Below are 17,622 nucleotides of genomic sequence, written 5' to 3'. Positions count from 1 at the left end.
TGGCTTTGTGCTCCTGTTTACTCTCCATAGCACTAATACCCTGAAATCTCTGGTATACTGAGGAATTCTCAATACATGACTTTTTTTTCTTTTATCTTTTTTTAATCTTAAAGTCAAATGTGAAGGTGACAGGAAATAGGTTCTTGATTTGAGTCTATTCAAATATGTAATAAGCATAGAACTGCTAGCTGAGGGCTCAGTGCTATTTAAGCCATTTCCCAATGTGCCAGTTCTTGCTCAGTGGGCTGGTTGCTTTTTTAAACTTGTTATGACAGATGTAGCTTGGGAAATCCACGTCAGTCTAATCCTTTAGCTTCCAGTAGACATGTTTTCTAGAACGGTGAGGCTAGTGTCTCATGTTTTCAGAATCTATAGAGTGATCAGTTCTGCATTGTTTCTTTCTGGTAGATGTTAAGAATTTTGACCTCTTTAAAATACTGTGAAGTGCACTCAAGGATTCTTTTTGTGATTCCACATGCTAATATGGATTATTTAAAATATCAAAACTGTTTAAACAATAAATGGTATAAAATGTGATGTATAAGAGCTAACGTATATGCTGACTGCCATATAAAAACCAGGAGGAGATACTGACATATTTTCATTAACATATGTAAACAGTTCAATTATGCAAATGGTATTTATTTTTATTTCCAAGTAACAAATATATGATTACAGTACATATCCATAAAATATACACTTCTATTTGTTTAGGTGAGTTCATAGCATATTTGTATTTTCTCTGCAAACCAATGAAAGACTAATTGTTTTAGGATAATACTTTTAATGTCATCAATGAAAAATATTTGTAATTTAGACATTAAGTATTGCATTCTCTCTTCTTTTTTTATTTTTAAAGTGGACTGGAGGATCTCTAGATCTGGCGCATCCCAGACAAGGGATGGATGTCAAAAATGAGACATTCCGCCTTGAGCTTAGCTTTAGTCAGTAACTTTTTCCTTTGAGGAGGAAATTTTGAATCCTGGCAGAAGAAAGACTGTAAAGTGAAAGATGCAATATAATTTTTCTTGTATCAAATTTACTGTACCCTAATACTTAAGAAAAAACAAGATCATTCTGTGAAAATTGAAAAAGAGAAGCTGCCTTTTGAAGTATCTGCACAGTTTTCCTAAGTCTGCTTTCTTCTTCGCTGTCTTGCTATCTTAATAGCTCCAGGTCTGAGTAGCTCAAGAGCAGTTGAAGAATATGCAGAGACCTGAAGGAGATGCACCACTTCGATTCCAGCACATAGATCTAAGTGATGTGACTGGACACCTCCCATCTCAGTCTTCCTTTCTGAACCTGCTAGTACCTATTTTCTTCTGACAACTGTGATTCTATGTGCTGTGGCATCAGGGACTGATCAAATTTTATCAGGCTGAGTTCTCAAAATGCTCCTGGCAGAGAAGGTTTTAGTTAACCTGCAGTTCACTGAAACTATTCTACTAGTGTGTAACTTAGTGCCATACATGAAACAGGGCTCTGGATTGTGATAGCTGGGACATCAAAATACTCAGTTGTCTGTTATAATGTGAGGAAAAGCATAATCTATAATTAAACTTCTGAAAATATTTTCTGTAAATTTGCTGTGCCTCATGCCTGAGCTTTCTTCATTCCTCATCTTAGTCAGAAAAAGCCACTAACTTCACAAATGTTCCTTCAATCTACTTTAGGCTGATTATTTTTCTACTTCATGGTTGGTACCAAATCACTTTGGCTTCTATGGACACCTTGATAGTATTGGAAAAAAAACTAAAGCATAGGGCTGTTCCACTTTTGTGAGACCCCACTGCAGCCCTGCATCCAGCTCTAGGGCTCACAGCATAAGAATAACGTGGACCTGCTGGAGGGAGTCCAGAGAAGGATCACAGAGGAGATCAAGGGGCTGGAGCATGTCTCCTATGAACACAGCGTGGGAGAGCTGAGGTTGTTCAGCTTGGAGAAGAGGAGGCTTTGAAAGGACCTTAGAACACCTTCCATTGCATGAAGGGGGCCTACAGGAAAGCTGCAGAGAGACTTTTTACGAGGGTTCATAGTCGTAGGACGAGGGTTTAAAGTGAAAGGGCGTGGATTTAGAATAGATGTTAGGAAGAAATTCTTCACTTTGAGGGTGGTCTGACACTGGAGCAGGTTGCCCAGGAAAACTGGATTCCCCATCCCTGAAATTGTTCAAGGCCAGGTTGGACTGGGACTTTGAGCAACCTGGTTGAAGAACTGGGAGACAGATGATCTTTAAGGGTTCCTTCCAACTGAGGCCATCCTATGATGCTCAGAATTGAACAGACTTTTCTCCTGGTCTGCTACTTAAAGAAGTAGTGACCTCTGTGAATCCTGAAGGAGATTAGAGTGTTTTGTCATTTCTTCCACAAAATAATCAAGGAAGCTTGATAAATAATGCAAGGATGAACAGTTGCCAGCAGCTGTGTTGCAGGGCAAAAAATCCCAAGGGTATGTAGGAAGGTATTCAAGTTTTCAGTTTTATGTACAACTTACTGAAAAAGTTAAGGAATTGCCCAGCAAGGTATGCAGTCTATTCTAATGCTCTTTTTCTGGGAACAGTGAACTTTTATTATGATATTTGAACAGCTCACGGTGCTGTTTTTGATAAGACGGTGATAGAGCAACAGAAGATTAAAGTTTTACATCCTGACTCATATGAATTGGGTAGACTAAGCAGCCTCTGAAATCAAATGGAAATGGTTTTGAGAAACTAATTAGCTAATCAAAGAAAATAATTCCAGGATTATTGATATAGGTTATATATTAAAAAGCTAAAGCTTTTTAGTTTTATGTGCCTTTCTCTTGCTGGCACATTTTTCAGCTGTTAAAACTTTACATGATTAAGGAATTTCCAGTAAACTTTGTTTACTCTGTGATCACATTGTTCTTGCAGGGCTCATTTGGTCCCTGTCATGATAGTCCTGTTTTAACCTGTGTGCCCAACTGCAATTTCTTTCCATGATAGGTTTCTTCTTCCATTCCCACGTGATTGTAGGAAAGATATAAAACCTGTTGCCTTTTTTTGTTTGTTTGTTTTTTGAAATATGCAAGTGCTGAGGACTTCAGAAAGCCACTTTTTTGGGAGGTGGAATGCCCTTGTCTGGAATGCAGGAGAAGTTTAAAGCTAAGGGACAGTTTATTTCATGCTCTTCCTTTGTGAATGGATAATTGCTTTGCAACTCTACTTAAGAATAAAAAAATAAATCACGCTGTTAGGTCTGCAGTAACTTCGTGTACCAGATGTCAGTATTGGCCTGTTGGGACACATAGCAAGACAAATACATGATTTGATAGTCTGATGCTGGTTTTATCTCAGCATTAAACCACTAATCCAACAGAGCTATAACCTGGAGAAACAATTAAAAATTCAGAACCACTGTGTGTTTTCTTGGGAATTCTTCTTTATCTGCCTGTCTTCCTGTTGTGCTGTGATGGCTTACATGAATGGTGCCTGCAGAAGTTATGTTTGTACTTGCAGTGGAATGCATTTCTGCTGTGCTTAGTATGCATGTGATTTACAAACACCAACAATATCGAGGCCATATGCTTCATCCTTTGATGGGTTCTCTGGAAGTAAAGTGGCAAGCAGATGTGAACAAGGCAGGCAGGCTTCTGTTTGCAACAGCTGAATGCCTGCTTGTCCTACAAATGATGCACTTAAACATAAGTGAGAAATTGTTAATCCAACTAATCCTGAGCGATTAAGGCGTTTGTATCATTGTTTATATTCTAAAATAGTAGGCTTGAAGTAATAATCAGTTTTTCAGCTAAACAATTCTTGCTCATTGTACATCATGCAGGATTGAGGAGATGGGTGTCCATATGATACATAATAAATGACAGCCAAAGTGGAATTATAAGTAGCTTTAGCTGTGTTTTTCAGCCTTAAAAGCATAGTGATGTTTAAAAAGCTTTATATGTGCTTGTAGCATCTCTCAGATACACTGAAGTGCATGATGGCCCAGCTTTCAACATGCATGGTTTTTTATTTTGCAGAGATGTGGTAACCTCACAGATTGCAAGTAAAAAGTCCAGCTGAAGTGGATATACCATATCTCTGTCACTCAAGAAGTTGTACATGAGACATGCTGCTTTAAGGTGGAATATCTGTTGAAAACAAAGGCCTTTGTATTTGCACATAGTACAGTGACCATGGTGTTGGACAGTGGCTAGGAAAGCAGTTGTAGCACTTGCTATCTCTGATGGGCAAACTGCCTTTACTAAGAGCACTTCTATTTACCTGTGGATCAGAATATATTTATTTTCTAGGTAAAATGCCAATAAACCTGCAATAGAAAAATTACTGTATGTATTGAGGCTTTTTAGAATCTGTTAGTGTAAAAAATTGTTCAGTACTGATTCAAAACTAACTCTCAATTCTGGATACCACTTCCTGGGGTATGAGGCACCATAAAAACTTTCCTGGTTATACAATATGAAAACTCAAGTTGTGGATTCCACTTCTCCTTGCCAGTCTGGACAACTTATTGTCTATAGTTCTGTGTGAATTGTGTAAATGTATCATAAATATCCACTGCCTGATTAATATATGTTGTATATTTATATGAAAATTTCATTTACCATATGCACTTGCTAATGTACAGCCAATTATAAATGTAGTATAGCTATGTTTTAAAAATATTATTTTTCTTTCTCTGCTGTTATTTCTTCTTGCCTCTCATCCATGTCAGGTTAAAGAGTATGTATGAAGGCATTCAGAGTTTTTAGTTTTCTAAATAATAATTAAGAAAAAAGCAGCTACCAAGAACAGAAGTCCACCTAACAGTATTCTGCTATCCAGATTTTTTTTTTCCTTTGTCTGTACAGCATATTGAAACATCTGTTGTTTTAGGTTGGTAGGTTTCATGCTGTCTCTAAAAAGAATTAGTCATGCATTTTATTTTTTATTGTTCAAATTTTGAGTAATATTTTGGGGATTTCTTCAATCAATGTATAGTTTGCCTCTTTATAAATCAAGTATTGAATATTAGAATCAGTTAGTGGAACTCAGCTTCCCAGTATAGTTATTTTGGCTAGTAATAGGGATTTCTGTGACCTGTCTGTAGCAATTTAGGGCTCAGACATGACTGAATTAATTCTGCTTAAAGATTTCTTAATCACGGGCCAGCTGAACTGCAGTAGCCAGTGACATGAACTTGCAGCCTGTGGGGAGCATGAGGTGAAGTATTTGAGCTTGACCTGCTTTATTCAAGACTTAGCCCAGGATGTGTTCATTTTTTGGGTTTTACAGAGTGTGTGCACAGGCTGTCCATGACAGGGCTGTGCTGAACAAGGGGAGCCTCACAGAGTGTGTTGGCTCGTGGTTTGAGCCTGACCACAAGGGCAGGTCTGTGCCGGAGTTCTGTGACAGTGGTCACAAGGGTTCTTGATTGAAGGAAGAGACGAGAATGTTGACTCTATGTTTAGAAGGCTTGATTTATTATTTTATGATATATATATATATATATTACATTACAACTATACTAAAAAGAAATAGCAGGAAAGGTTTCCAGAAGGCTAAGTCAAGAATAGAAAAGAAAGTATGATAACAAAGGCAGCTGGCTCCGACAGAGAGCAAGAGCCAGCTCTGCTGTGAGTGGTCACCGGATCTAAACATCTACAGGAGACCAGTCATGGATCTACCTGTTGCATTCTACAGCAGCAGATAATTATTGTTTACATCTTGTTGCTGAAACTTCTCAGCTTCAGCAGGAAAAATCCTAAGAAAGGATTTTTCATAAAAAGGATGTCTGCGACAGAGTTCAGATCTGTGCAGAGCCATGTGTGGACATGCCCAAGCTTTGGCACATATTAATAGTACTTTGATCATACTTTATGTGAGCTGGGTGTCCAGAACCTCTCCACTGCTCAGGTTCTGCTTTTCCTGTTCCTGTGAGGAAAGTCCTTGGCCTTGTTGGGTGTATCAAGGCTCTGCCATGAGGCCAGGCTGCTGCCATCATGAATTCAGAGTGCACAGACATGAGTCTGAGCATCTGAGGGCTCAGGGGAGCACTGGGGAGCTTGCATTAGGCTGTAGGCCATAAGCATGTTCCATGTGGGTGGTGTGGGGACATTCCAGCTGTTGGGATGGGCCCCTTTGCCAAGTGCTCACGCTTGACTGAAGTCAGCGCTTCAGTCGGTCACAGGGACTCTTTCCAGAGCATTTAGCAAAGGCAGATGAGATTTGTAGGCGGATTGACCTTGGGCCATGTGAGTGGTTTGGGGACATCTGCAGCTGGCAGAATGAATGTACAGAGCTGGGCTGTGAGCTCTGTCAGGCTTTGCCGTGGTAAAGGGATCTGACCACTCAAGCAGGATGGACACGTAGCCACTAATGCCTCGCTATCAAATGGTAGTTGTGAAATTAGGCTTCTCTGTAAAGCACTAGGAGATTTTGCATGAACAGTTATACCAGAGCTAGATTGTTAATTTGTTATCTTGGTATTGTTAATGAATTATCTTGATATTGATGGAGTTTAAACACATGCTTCAGTGCTATTTGAAATCACAAGGCTCCCCTGAGATGGAGTGCTGTGTGTGAATGAGTTTGGTGCTGATAGAATCTGTTTCCAGAACCGTGTTCATTTTAGTAGTCAGTACTGCAGCTTTACTCAGTCTTTCTTTTGTTTCTGAATTGTGATTATTGTGTGATTAGGAGTAGATGGAAATCATAGAGCAGAGACTATTTCTTTAAAAAACTAAGTATGTCTACATATGCAAGTGTGTATGCACAATATGTTGCCAGAAAAAGTCATGTTTACATGATTGACTTGTATCCATAGTTTAGTTCCCATGTACTTTTAACCTTGAATGCCTCAAAGAATTTATTCATTTACACCAGAATACTTAAATTGTTATCACTGAACGTGTGCAAGCACCTTTCAGCATACTTTCAACTTCTCTTTGTAGTAATTTAAATTGCTCCAATAATGATTGCGTCCAAGACTGGCTAAAAAAGCATGTGTTTGTACATTTACATAACAGTATGTATTTTATGTAATGTCCTTTATTTTCTTCACAGAAAAGACCAAAAACCTGCTATTATAAAGTCTGCCTTGAAGACAGTCAGTGTCAGAGCTTCACAAGATCTAAAAATTTTAAATAGACTCATTCATCCTTAAAACACTTCTCTCACCACTTGAGCTTTTTTCAAGATACTTGATAAAGCCAACAGCATAGTCAGTATTATTTTACAGATCTCTGCAAAGGAGATGATCCTTGTTAGGGTAAACCATTATGCACTATTTCATGAGTGGAAAGAGATACAGTCACATATTGAAGAAGAGTAGCTGGGTTTACTTCAGGCAATAGACTTTGCAATTAGTTTTGAGAATAGCATTGTATGCCTTAAAGAGCTGTTTTTATGCTCTGCTGTCTTCACAGCAAAGTATACAATCTCCCCTCTGTCTTGTAGGCATTTCCTGTACTAGGAAATTTTTGCTGAAATTTCCCACTCTTGCTACTCCTGTTTCAGCTCATTGGCTGCTGTGCCAATGAGGGCACTTGGGACTTCCTCTTAATTCAAGCACTGCATTGTGTAAACTTCTAAACAGGGTCAGACAACATAGTGTTGCCAGCTGCACATCTGCAGCCATCTGGATTTGTGGCAGGAGCAGTAAAATAGACATTGTGTAGCAGAGTTGAAAGAGTGACAAAAGTGGTGCGAATCATATTTGCAGAAAACCCACCATAGAGAAACCCACCATAAAGAAAATCCACCATATTTGATCTACAGAATATACAGTATCATTATTGAAAAGGTCCTTCTACTTGTGTATTTATCAGATAAAGATAAATGGGATATGCTACTGCTGTGCAATGTTTTGTGAGAAAGCTTGCTGGCTAATTCATTCCCATTGCATTGTTGAGCAGAGGTAAGTAATTATTAAAGCTTCTGGTGCTCATAAACAGGCCTCTACCCCCACTTGTATGACATCATTAAGATTCTGTTTCTTATAAACATCACTTCAGTATCTTAATTTATTATAATAGCATTCTTAAGGAGAAATAATTGCACACTGAAATTACAGCTTTCAGTTCTGAGGGAGGAGATGCAGGGGGAATGGTCACCAATTGTTTTGTATATGGGCTTGCTAGTTGGTTGAGGTGAGGCTAGAAGAGGCACTTCTGACCCCTTTTGGGTCCTTTCTCCCTGACCAGCATCTCTAGTGACTGTTCTGGGAATATCATGAGTTTGCCTGGTCAATGAAGCTTGAAAAGTTAACTTCTGTATTCTCTTTGACTGTGTTACTCAAGTGTCAGTGCAAGGTGCTGTCTCTACTTTTCTCTATTTGAAAGCCTCTATTTGGTCACTTGTTTCCTGGCTCTCAGAAGCACTAGAAGTGTGGATTAATACTGTCAGGGTTTGTTACTGAGTAATTTTACTGCTGGTTTTATGCTGAATGCACATATTATGTACAAGTAACCCTAATGTGAGACAGCTCAGAATAAGTTTTAGTTTTAGACCAAGTGATTCTATGCATGGGCTTTTAAAGTATTTTAAATTTATTTTTAATGACACCTGGATTCTTTGCAGTAATGCTTACAATGTAAAGACATAAAGTATATTAGAAGAATGACTTATAAGTTAATAAGTTCAGGAGTGGGCATTGTATTTTTTGACTTATCTTTCTGATTTATCTGACCTGTTAAACCTCTTCCTCAAATATTTGGTACTGCTTCTCTGTAAAATTGGATTGTCTTCTTAGTTTTATTATTCTCTTGGGACAGTATTCATATCGAAGATCTATTTCCAGACTTTGGATGAGGTGTTGCTCTTAACCTACAGTGCCATGGTTTTCTTAACTAATCCAGCTCCTGTTGAAGTTAGTGAGCTTACTACCTTGGATTTCAACTAAAAAAGGTTCATCACCTTAATGTATTTCATTTGTTGGCAATTATACTGTAGCCTAAGGTAATGGTAAAGGAAGAGGTGCTTATATAGAGACCATTATTAGTCGGAGTGGAGCTACTTGTGTAATTACAAAGAGAGCTGTTTTATTTTGAAGGTAATTTTTAATAAAAAGCTTAGAATTATTTTATTAAGCTGTCTACCTAAATGTATCATTATGAATCAAATATTAGTTGATAATAATAAACATAAGTAATAAACTAGTTGTGTGTATGTTTTGTAGGCATACACATTTTGCCACAAAAATCCAGAAAACAATTTTTGTGGAATCCTATGGGTATTAATCTTACGTACAGCATGTTTTTCTCATAGCTGTATTGAAACACAGGGTACTTGCACTGTTCCAGTGTTTGGTCCTCCATTTTCCATTGTTTGATGGCAATGGCAATTCAGTGAAAGTGGCTTTCCTTGAACTGATCTCTGTAATAATATATCTGCAAAACATTGCTGGCCTTGGATAGAAGTGAGCTAGAAGTAAGACAGTGGGAAAAGCGAGAAATACCAGTATTCTCCTTCTTCTGAGCCTCTGAGAACAGTTGGCTACAGTGATATACTGACTGTAAAACCACTACTTTGTGACTGGAATCTTTAAGAGATGCCTTTTATGTAATCAGATTTTATTCAAACAGGGATGAAAGGCTGTTTATGCTGAATTTTGCAATTGAATGTTCATCCTGGGTAGAAAAGCGCAGTTGCATCGATCACCTAAGGCTTAAAATTCAGAGAAACATTTCTGTTGGAAATGATCACTGGTATGGATGTCAGATGCATTGGTATTGTGTTTATCAAGGAATCATGTTTTCGATATGCACAGAAGGGTTAGGACACCAGTGTGCCTCAGCAGACAGAACCATGTACAGTTTTCTTGGCCAGTGAAGAAAAAAAGGGGATCACCAAGGTCAGGTCATAAAGAGCCACAGTGTTCTCCACATGTGTCACTCGAAGTCCAGTGGAAGACTTCTTGATACAGCTGAGGGCAAAGATGAACATATATGAAGTTCATCTTCTAATAGAGAAGATAAATTATAGACCTTTGAACATTTCATTTTTCCTTCACAGATGCCACAGTATTTTAAATGTTGAAGTCCTTGAGAAAAATGAAAACTTTTGATGTAGAATTATTTTTTAAACTACTTAATGAAATAATTATATTTAACAACAACCTTTTTCATGTATCCATCAGCAATCAGGAGGCTAAAATCAGTTGATATCTGAATGATACCTGGTCATATTACACCTCATTTCCCTAAGGAGGTGTGTTTGTGAAGTGTGGAGTTCAGAAACTTTACATAATGGCATCCTTGGTTTTTGTAAAAAGAAAATGAGAAAAATTGAAAAACTGTAAGAATTTCCTATGATAACCTTATCTCTGGAGTATTAGAGCCTAAAGTAACTTAACGGTTTGAGATATGAATTTATGCCTTTAGAAGGCAGTTTTGAATTAATTTTTCTCTCTTCCCCTCACCATTTACTAGGGTTTTTTTTAGATCTAGAGATTTTCTCTAGATTAACATTTTTTCTCTGGTTTTTTGATGTTATTTTTTAAAATTAGAAAAGCTTGATTGATTGGCAAAAATTCTCATGAATGTCTCTTGTCTACTAGCTATTGCAATGTGTTCAGCAAGAATACTTATGTCAGTATTGTAAAGCTGCCAGCATTTGGATAGTTTTAAAGCCAGGTGCCAGACGCTTGCTTGGCCCCCAGACTGCCACACTGGCGTTCCTGAGCGTGTTCCTCACATCCTGGCCATTTCTAGTCGCCTGGAGAGCTGCAGTGCGGAGCAGCTGCATGTTCTTCATCTCACAGTGGTATGAAAGGTTCAGCAGCCGTGAGCAGGAGCTGCAATGGCAAACACGGCAGGTGGAGAGGGCAGAATGCAAAGCTCGGTGTGGAGGGCAGCGCAGCAGGGCAGGCAGGAGCTGCAGTGGCAAACACATCGGGTGGAGAGGGCTGAATGCTGTGCTCAGTGTGCAGGGCAGCCCAGCAGGGCAGGCACGCTGCCTGGGCTGTGTGCTCAGTGCTCAATCCCAGAGCATCGAGTGCCATGCAAGGCCCTGCTCTCATGTGCCACCAGTTGCCCTCTGGTGCTGGCACAAGGCTTTCTTGTAGTTACTCTGGGAACTGCAGGACCTGGTAACTCTTTCTCTAAATGACCTTTTACACGACCAACCTTTGCTCTGGCATTGTGCAATTTCAGCCCTGGTGCTGCTCTGCAGGGGCTTTGCCCATCAGACACCACACGTGGGCTCCAGAGGAGATGCCATTGGCACACATGATCATTTGCTTGGTTAAGGAAAAAAGGAAGCTCTTAAGTGACTCTGTACTTCAAAATATTTCATTTTTTTTTCCTCTCATGTGGTAATGCATGAAGGTAATTCAGTGAATTATGAAGTTGTCCATGTCTCTGTGATTATGTTCTCATGTGGTTCATTTCTGGATTCTTGCTTATAAATGCTTGGCTACCGTGTGCCTCTTGCTTTCAAATACCAGTAAAGTCGTTGTGTAGAGAGCAGCCTTTACCCTTGTGACATACTGAGTATGTCTACAATGTATTAAAAAGGGAAATAAAGAATATTTGTTCCTATCAAAAGCAACATTACTTTTTAGTACCATATAGCCTTACTCCACACTACAGAGAACTAAGTAATGCAGATAATATTTCACTATTAGATATGTAATCTTTTACTGTTGTTTTTCTTTTGTAAGTGGACATGACCAAATATATTGAATTTTAGTATTTTTCTCAAAAAAATATGGGGAGTATATATTTAAAACAAAATTTACAGGTTGAAAAAGGCTGAGTATTTCAAAATCTTTCTTTAGAAAAGCAGTTTTCTTCTTTACATTTTTTCTGTTGACTTTCAGAAGCTGCTATGCAGTAGGGTCCTATATCCTCATGTTAAATGCAAGAGAGGATATTTTCTATTTAATCAATACCACACAGATTTATCTAGGATTTATTTTTTCATTTTCTGCAGAACTACTGGTCATTTGTTACTATAGAAAATGTACTTCTCTGAAAATTGACCAGGGCATTTGCTGTCAGTTTAAGCAAGCAAGAAGCAATGAGAACAAGAAAAACACAAAGAAAATGGCCTCAAGGGGAAGCTCTGCATAATGAGCTTGAAATTGCTACTGCTGGAAATACTGTTGCTGCTTTTCCTGCCAGGGCTGTCACCTCACTCAACAATTTTAGCTTCAAGTGGAGAGCAGAGCTTTACTTTGAGCATCACTAAAGGCCAAGGTTTATGCTGCTGGATTTCCCAAACTGAGGCCACTGTGCTCATTGGTACATGGATGGCATTTTTAAAGAGAAAATAGGCCAGGAATAGCCCATGGTCTCAAAAGTTAAAAAGACAAGGTAAAGAGCAGGAATAACAAAGCATATAGAAGCCATATTTTTAGAAGAGATCTGCACCACACTAAGTGGGAACTCATAAGTTAAATGGATAGGGAGGCCATGCAATTTAATTGATAACAATTTTCCTAGAGATATATAAATCATTCCCAAGATTTTTAGCTCCATTTCCTTCTTGCCTGATAAGGAAGAACAAGGAAATTGATTCTAGAGAGAAGAGCAGAGCTATGGACTGCCTGAGATGCTCATTCCCCCAAGGTTGTTTCTTGAAGATGGTCTCATAGAAGCCTTTGTTACTGTTCAAGTCAGGCCTAAATGGGAGAAACACAATGAATGAAATGAAGTCAGAAGAGAAACTACAATGTACAGTATTGTAAAATGTTCTTAACTTGATGAGTTGAGCACATGGATGAATATTTAGTGGCCTTTTTAATGCAGTAACCACTTTTCAGTGTTACTCATCTATCTAAGTGGTTGCTGTAGTTACAGCATAACCCTGAGAATTGGCAGAGAGGGAATCGTGTATTCTGTGATAGTCCCTAGACTGTGTGAAATATTTCTTGAACATCTGTGTAGCCTAAAGTAGGTGCTGGAAAGGTCTATGACTGTATATACAGAAATTTAATCCCAACTAGAGATTATCAATCTTACATTTCAAGATTTATCTCGTTTAAACATATTAATGTACCTTCAGATATCTTGTAATGCAAGTGAATATTTAAGTCTCACTTAAGTCCTGGGACTTTATAGGGAGTTATGTGAAATATATGAAAATGTAGGTCACAAAGTAAACCTTATTATTATTTTAAGAAGTGCAGATTTATGGTCATTTATTAATATAGGTCCTGGCTGTTGTAAAGCATAGGAGACACTAGGGGAGGTTTGTTTATGGAGTCAGTTTACTGGAAAATCAACAATGTCAGAGCTGCTCTAGCTCTAATATTTGGAATGAGTCAGGCTTGACATTTCAAGTTGAAAAGAACGCAGAATTTAGAACCAAGTTAAGAATATACTGGATGGAAGGACAAATTAGATTTTTAAATTGACATGCAGTGCTAAAACTAGGCACTGCTTGCCTGTATTCAGAAAAATGACTAATACAGAGAAAACCTGGACTTGGGAGGAGGGAATCAGTGTACAGAATGTGTGCAAAATGCTATAAGAATCCTGAGAAGAAAACAAGGAAAGGCACAATCAGGTAATATATTAATATAGAGTTAAAGAGGTGAAACAAGAAGAAATATTAATTTTAGATCACATCCCTCTCAGATTCTGTTCCTGGCTGTCAAATGGATTATCACATCACAGACAGGATATGATTGCCATGGAGATGGTTTCAAGAATTTCTGTAATTTAATTTTTGCTGGGTTAATATTTTTATATGCTTTATATTTTTATATGCTTCCATAAGAGTAAATGATCATCCTTGTCTTGCTCCATGTTGCAACACTTATGTACACTGTTTTTAGTTTATACATGCGTCCTTCAGAATACTGGAGAGCCTGCACTTTGTACTGTTAGATTTCAGACGAAAATTGTTCTTTTCCTTATAATTTACATGCTGTAGCTGTATATCAAAATGGAAGGATGGCCTTAGGGAAGGATGGCCTCCCCTGCTTTTAAAAATTGTTAAAATATCTGTGAGCTAAGAATTTTAATACATACCTTTGGGAAATTTGTACAGTGATCTGAAGTAGTATGACCTTGGTAGAATAAGGTAAAATATGCTTCTAATATCCTCTCTTTTTCATTGCAATTGTATTTCAGTACCTGAACTTGTGTAGTTTTGTCCAGACGTTTATGTTGTCAGAATATTCAGATTCTCCATTGCAATTTTTCACTGCCAGTTTTGGAATATTCCGAAAACTTTTTGCCCCAAGACTTAGAGAAGTAGTATGCAAATAATTCTGTTAAATAAAATGTCATTTGTTGGCTGGTTACAACTGGCATATGCAGTGGAAGGGGTAATGGTGGCTCCTGTGCCAGCAGGAATACAGAAATTGCTCTTTCCAGGAATATACCAGGCATGCAAATTGCTGTAAAGTGCAGGGGGGATATTGCTTTCCTTTTCCTCTGCCCTGTAGAGCTGATTATTGCCAGTGATGCTGGAGAGAAGAAGGGGAAGGAATTGCACTGGGAAGAATTTCTCCTGGGATTTATTGAGATTGAAAAGGATTTTTCTTCCATTTCTGAAACATCAATAGGCTGATTATTGAGATGAGCAGTGCTTGTGCTGAAGGATGGAGGAAGGAGAACAGCTTTAGCTGAGCTGCCAGTACAGAAAAATAAAGAAGTTGTATTTATTGCCAAATTCTAGAAGGGTTCTCGAAGCAAATCCATGGAAGCATAGAGATGAATGCCTTGTGTGCTCAATGACTCTTAATGCTACTGACAGCAGAGCACTGGGCCTTCTGTCGCAGAAGTTTTGTCTTTAGCCAAACTCCACATCCTTCTGACCCTTGAACCTACGTGCCCACCTTTAGAGTATGCTTGTTCAGCTAAGAACTTGAATGCTGCTATTCTTGGAACAGAGGGTTTTCTTCATACAGGTCACCATCAAAGACGGGAAATGCTACAGGGAAAATCTCTTGGCAGCAGCCAAGGTCTAGATGCAGCTGATGAAGACATAGCTGGAAGTGAGAATCTCCTTTCCTATAACTGAACATGCAGTTCTCTCTTCAGTAAACGCCAGCTTCCCTACCAGGCAAGAAGACAACCTTTATTCTTAGATCAGCAGATTCCGTCTCTGCTCAGAGCTGGAGAGTTGAGCTTGCTGGCACTCTGAGTGCTCTTGCAAAAGGTTGAGTACTGTATCTCACAGATGCTTCCTTTGTGCTGAATTCTGCTGTTTCCTGGAGTTTCAAAATCTGCGAAAATTTTACTGAAATCTTTTGAGTTTGGTAGAAAGAACTAAAAGCAGAATCTGACTCTATTCAGGTTGCCTAGTCCTTGAGAGGAAAGAAAAGCATTCCGTGACTCACAGTAAAAGTATTAGTGTTTCTGTTCTCACCTTTATGAATCACATTAAAACTGATATTTTTGGTATGGTTTTTTCATGAGAGCTATAGGGATCACTGGGTTGAATTCTCCTCATAATTTGGATTATCTTGAATTCAAGGTTGAATTATTTTTCATGTATACTGATCATTTACTAATTATAGTTGAAGAAATTCTACTTCACTGGGCTGGAAATTTGCTTGCATCACAACAGAGAGAGGATATTTGTTAGTTCAGGTATTGAAATTTCTGTTTTATCTAAAAATTCCACTAGGATCTGAAGCCAGTCTAAAGTAATAGATAATGACTGTTTTGGTGACAAATTAAATTTTGCTTTTTACATACTTGTCTCCAGACTTACTTTTGTTACTTTTTCCACATTATTTATAAGTAGCACTTTCCTCCACAATTTAGCCCAACGGTATCTGCAGAATCTACAAACAGCTAAGGAATGTCATTAATTGCATCATTCCTGTTGACAACAAAATGTGTACGTGAGCCAGTACCCACAGATTTTTTTATTTAATTTTTAGAACTATTCAGACCTATTGTGATACATGAAAATATTTATATTTTCCTGTTCGGGCAAAGATTTAGAAAAACCTCAGCAATTAATCGGATTGATGGCATTATTGGTTGTATTTGTGGAGTATTAAGATTTCACTTTGGTAGCCTTCATTCTGGTTGATCAAAGTGTGATCTACCTGTCAATAAGCTTTAAGTTTTTCATGTAGAGGAGTGGAAGGGCCTTGCCTGTGAGTCCCACAGTGAATCAGGGTTAGAATCCGGTGGTCATTGTTTGACCCTTCTGCTCTGCTTTTAAATTATTCCTGCCATAAAGCTTCATATCATATATCTGCTTAAAGTCTTGGCTTTGGCTATCAAGTCTCAATCCATAATTGTAGTGAATAAATCAAAGGTCATGCTTTGTTGTACAGGTAAATACATAACCTAGAGAAGATATTTTACGTTCAGAATACATTTTCTCTCATTTGGTGATTTTTATGTTTTTTTGCTAACCATAATGTGAATGATATATAGACATGAGAACTTTATTTATTTTGGTGGAGTGTGTATCAAACTGGCCATTCTTAATGTTATAACATCAGTGGTCACGCTTTGTCCTTCATTGAGGAACAGAGCTAAAGCCAGACTTGATAAATTTAGCTAGCAAAATGTGAATTGAACCCTGTTAAGTACCTCCTGGCAAACCAAACCTCTGATGTGAACAGGAGTTCTGTTATGATTTTTTCCCCCTTTCTCTCTATCATACTCCAAAATTTAAAGCTCAACCCTGCAAAGTGCTGGGTGTAAGTGAATGCCATGTGGGAACTGAAATGTTCAGCATCTTGCAGGATTAGGCCTTTACTCTGGTCCAGATCTTGTGCATTATGTGATCTGTTGTTCTTGAACGAATAGATCTTTCTCTTTCCCCTCATCCTGAAAACTAGGTTATGTTATGTTGACTACAAATCCTGGTTGTAATAATTTATTCTCTTTTAATGCAAATAAAGTAAAGCAAGCCATAAGGCATATTGCCCTCATAAGAAGATTAATGTACAGAACTTGATTCACTTATGCCATCTTTCATGCTGGTTTGGACTTGTTTCTTTCAGATGAGATGTCTGTCTCTGTAATATTAGTGTATTTTACTTGCTGTAATCTGATGCACCATTTCTCTCCCCTTTTTTCTCCTCCCCTAAGATTATCGTTGGAGAAACTGCAGTCTTTTGTCTACAGTTAGCTACAAAGGATTTTGAAAACCAAGAGAAAACAATATTAACTGGAGACTGTTGTTACATAAATCCACTGGTGCGCAGGACCATCCGATTCCTTGGTATGAGCAAAATTACTGCTTTCATTTTCTGAATGATGAGAGTGATCAATTATGTGTTAATTTTGACCTGGAGAAAATATTCAGATAACCATATAAAATTTCATGTGTAATCTTAACTCAGGTGCAGTTTTCCTTTTAGGTAGCAAATGAAGCTTTTTGGAAGTTTGGATTAGAAAACAACTGCAGAAACAGCAGCAAAAGTAGAAAGAACTGGGACCACTAGGGGGGAAAAACAACCAGCAGGCCTGAAGTGGGATGAAGTAGAGAAAGGTGGTATCCTTGTGCTATATCTACAGCTGATAGTAAACACACACACACACACCCCAAAGTTGAGGACATTGGGATATAAATGTGTGTTTGAAGCCAAGCCAATTTAGCTGCTTTCTTAGCCTGGATATTGTATTATAGTCTCTAGCAGAAAACTGTGCAAAATCCATGCTACATTGGTTTTAGCTGAAACTCCCCCATTGACTTTAGTAGCTATGAGATGTCATCTTTTCTATTTAGTTCATTCTAAA

At 38.1% G+C, this 17,622-nt stretch overlaps 1 protein-coding gene across 1 annotated transcript in view; it reads left to right on the top strand.

The window, feature by feature from the left end:
• The window catches only part of PLPPR5 (phospholipid phosphatase related 5), a 45,334-nt gene that overhangs the window by 4,534 nt on the left and 23,178 nt on the right, over positions 1-17,622 (top strand). Inside the window, exon 2 of the mRNA XM_030953162.1 lies at positions 16,972-17,104. Within this exon, the coding sequence (XP_030809022.1) occupies positions 16,972-17,104 (133 nt within the window). The remainder of the gene's footprint in view (positions 1-16,971; positions 17,105-17,622) is intronic.

Source organism: Camarhynchus parvulus, chromosome 8 (genome assembly GCF_901933205.1).
Source record: "Camarhynchus parvulus chromosome 8, STF_HiC, whole genome shotgun sequence".
Lineage (NCBI taxonomy): Eukaryota > Metazoa > Chordata > Aves > Passeriformes > Thraupidae > Camarhynchus > Camarhynchus parvulus.
Note: the sequence above shows the minus strand (reverse complement) of the source record. Positions and strands in the feature narration are given on the sequence as shown.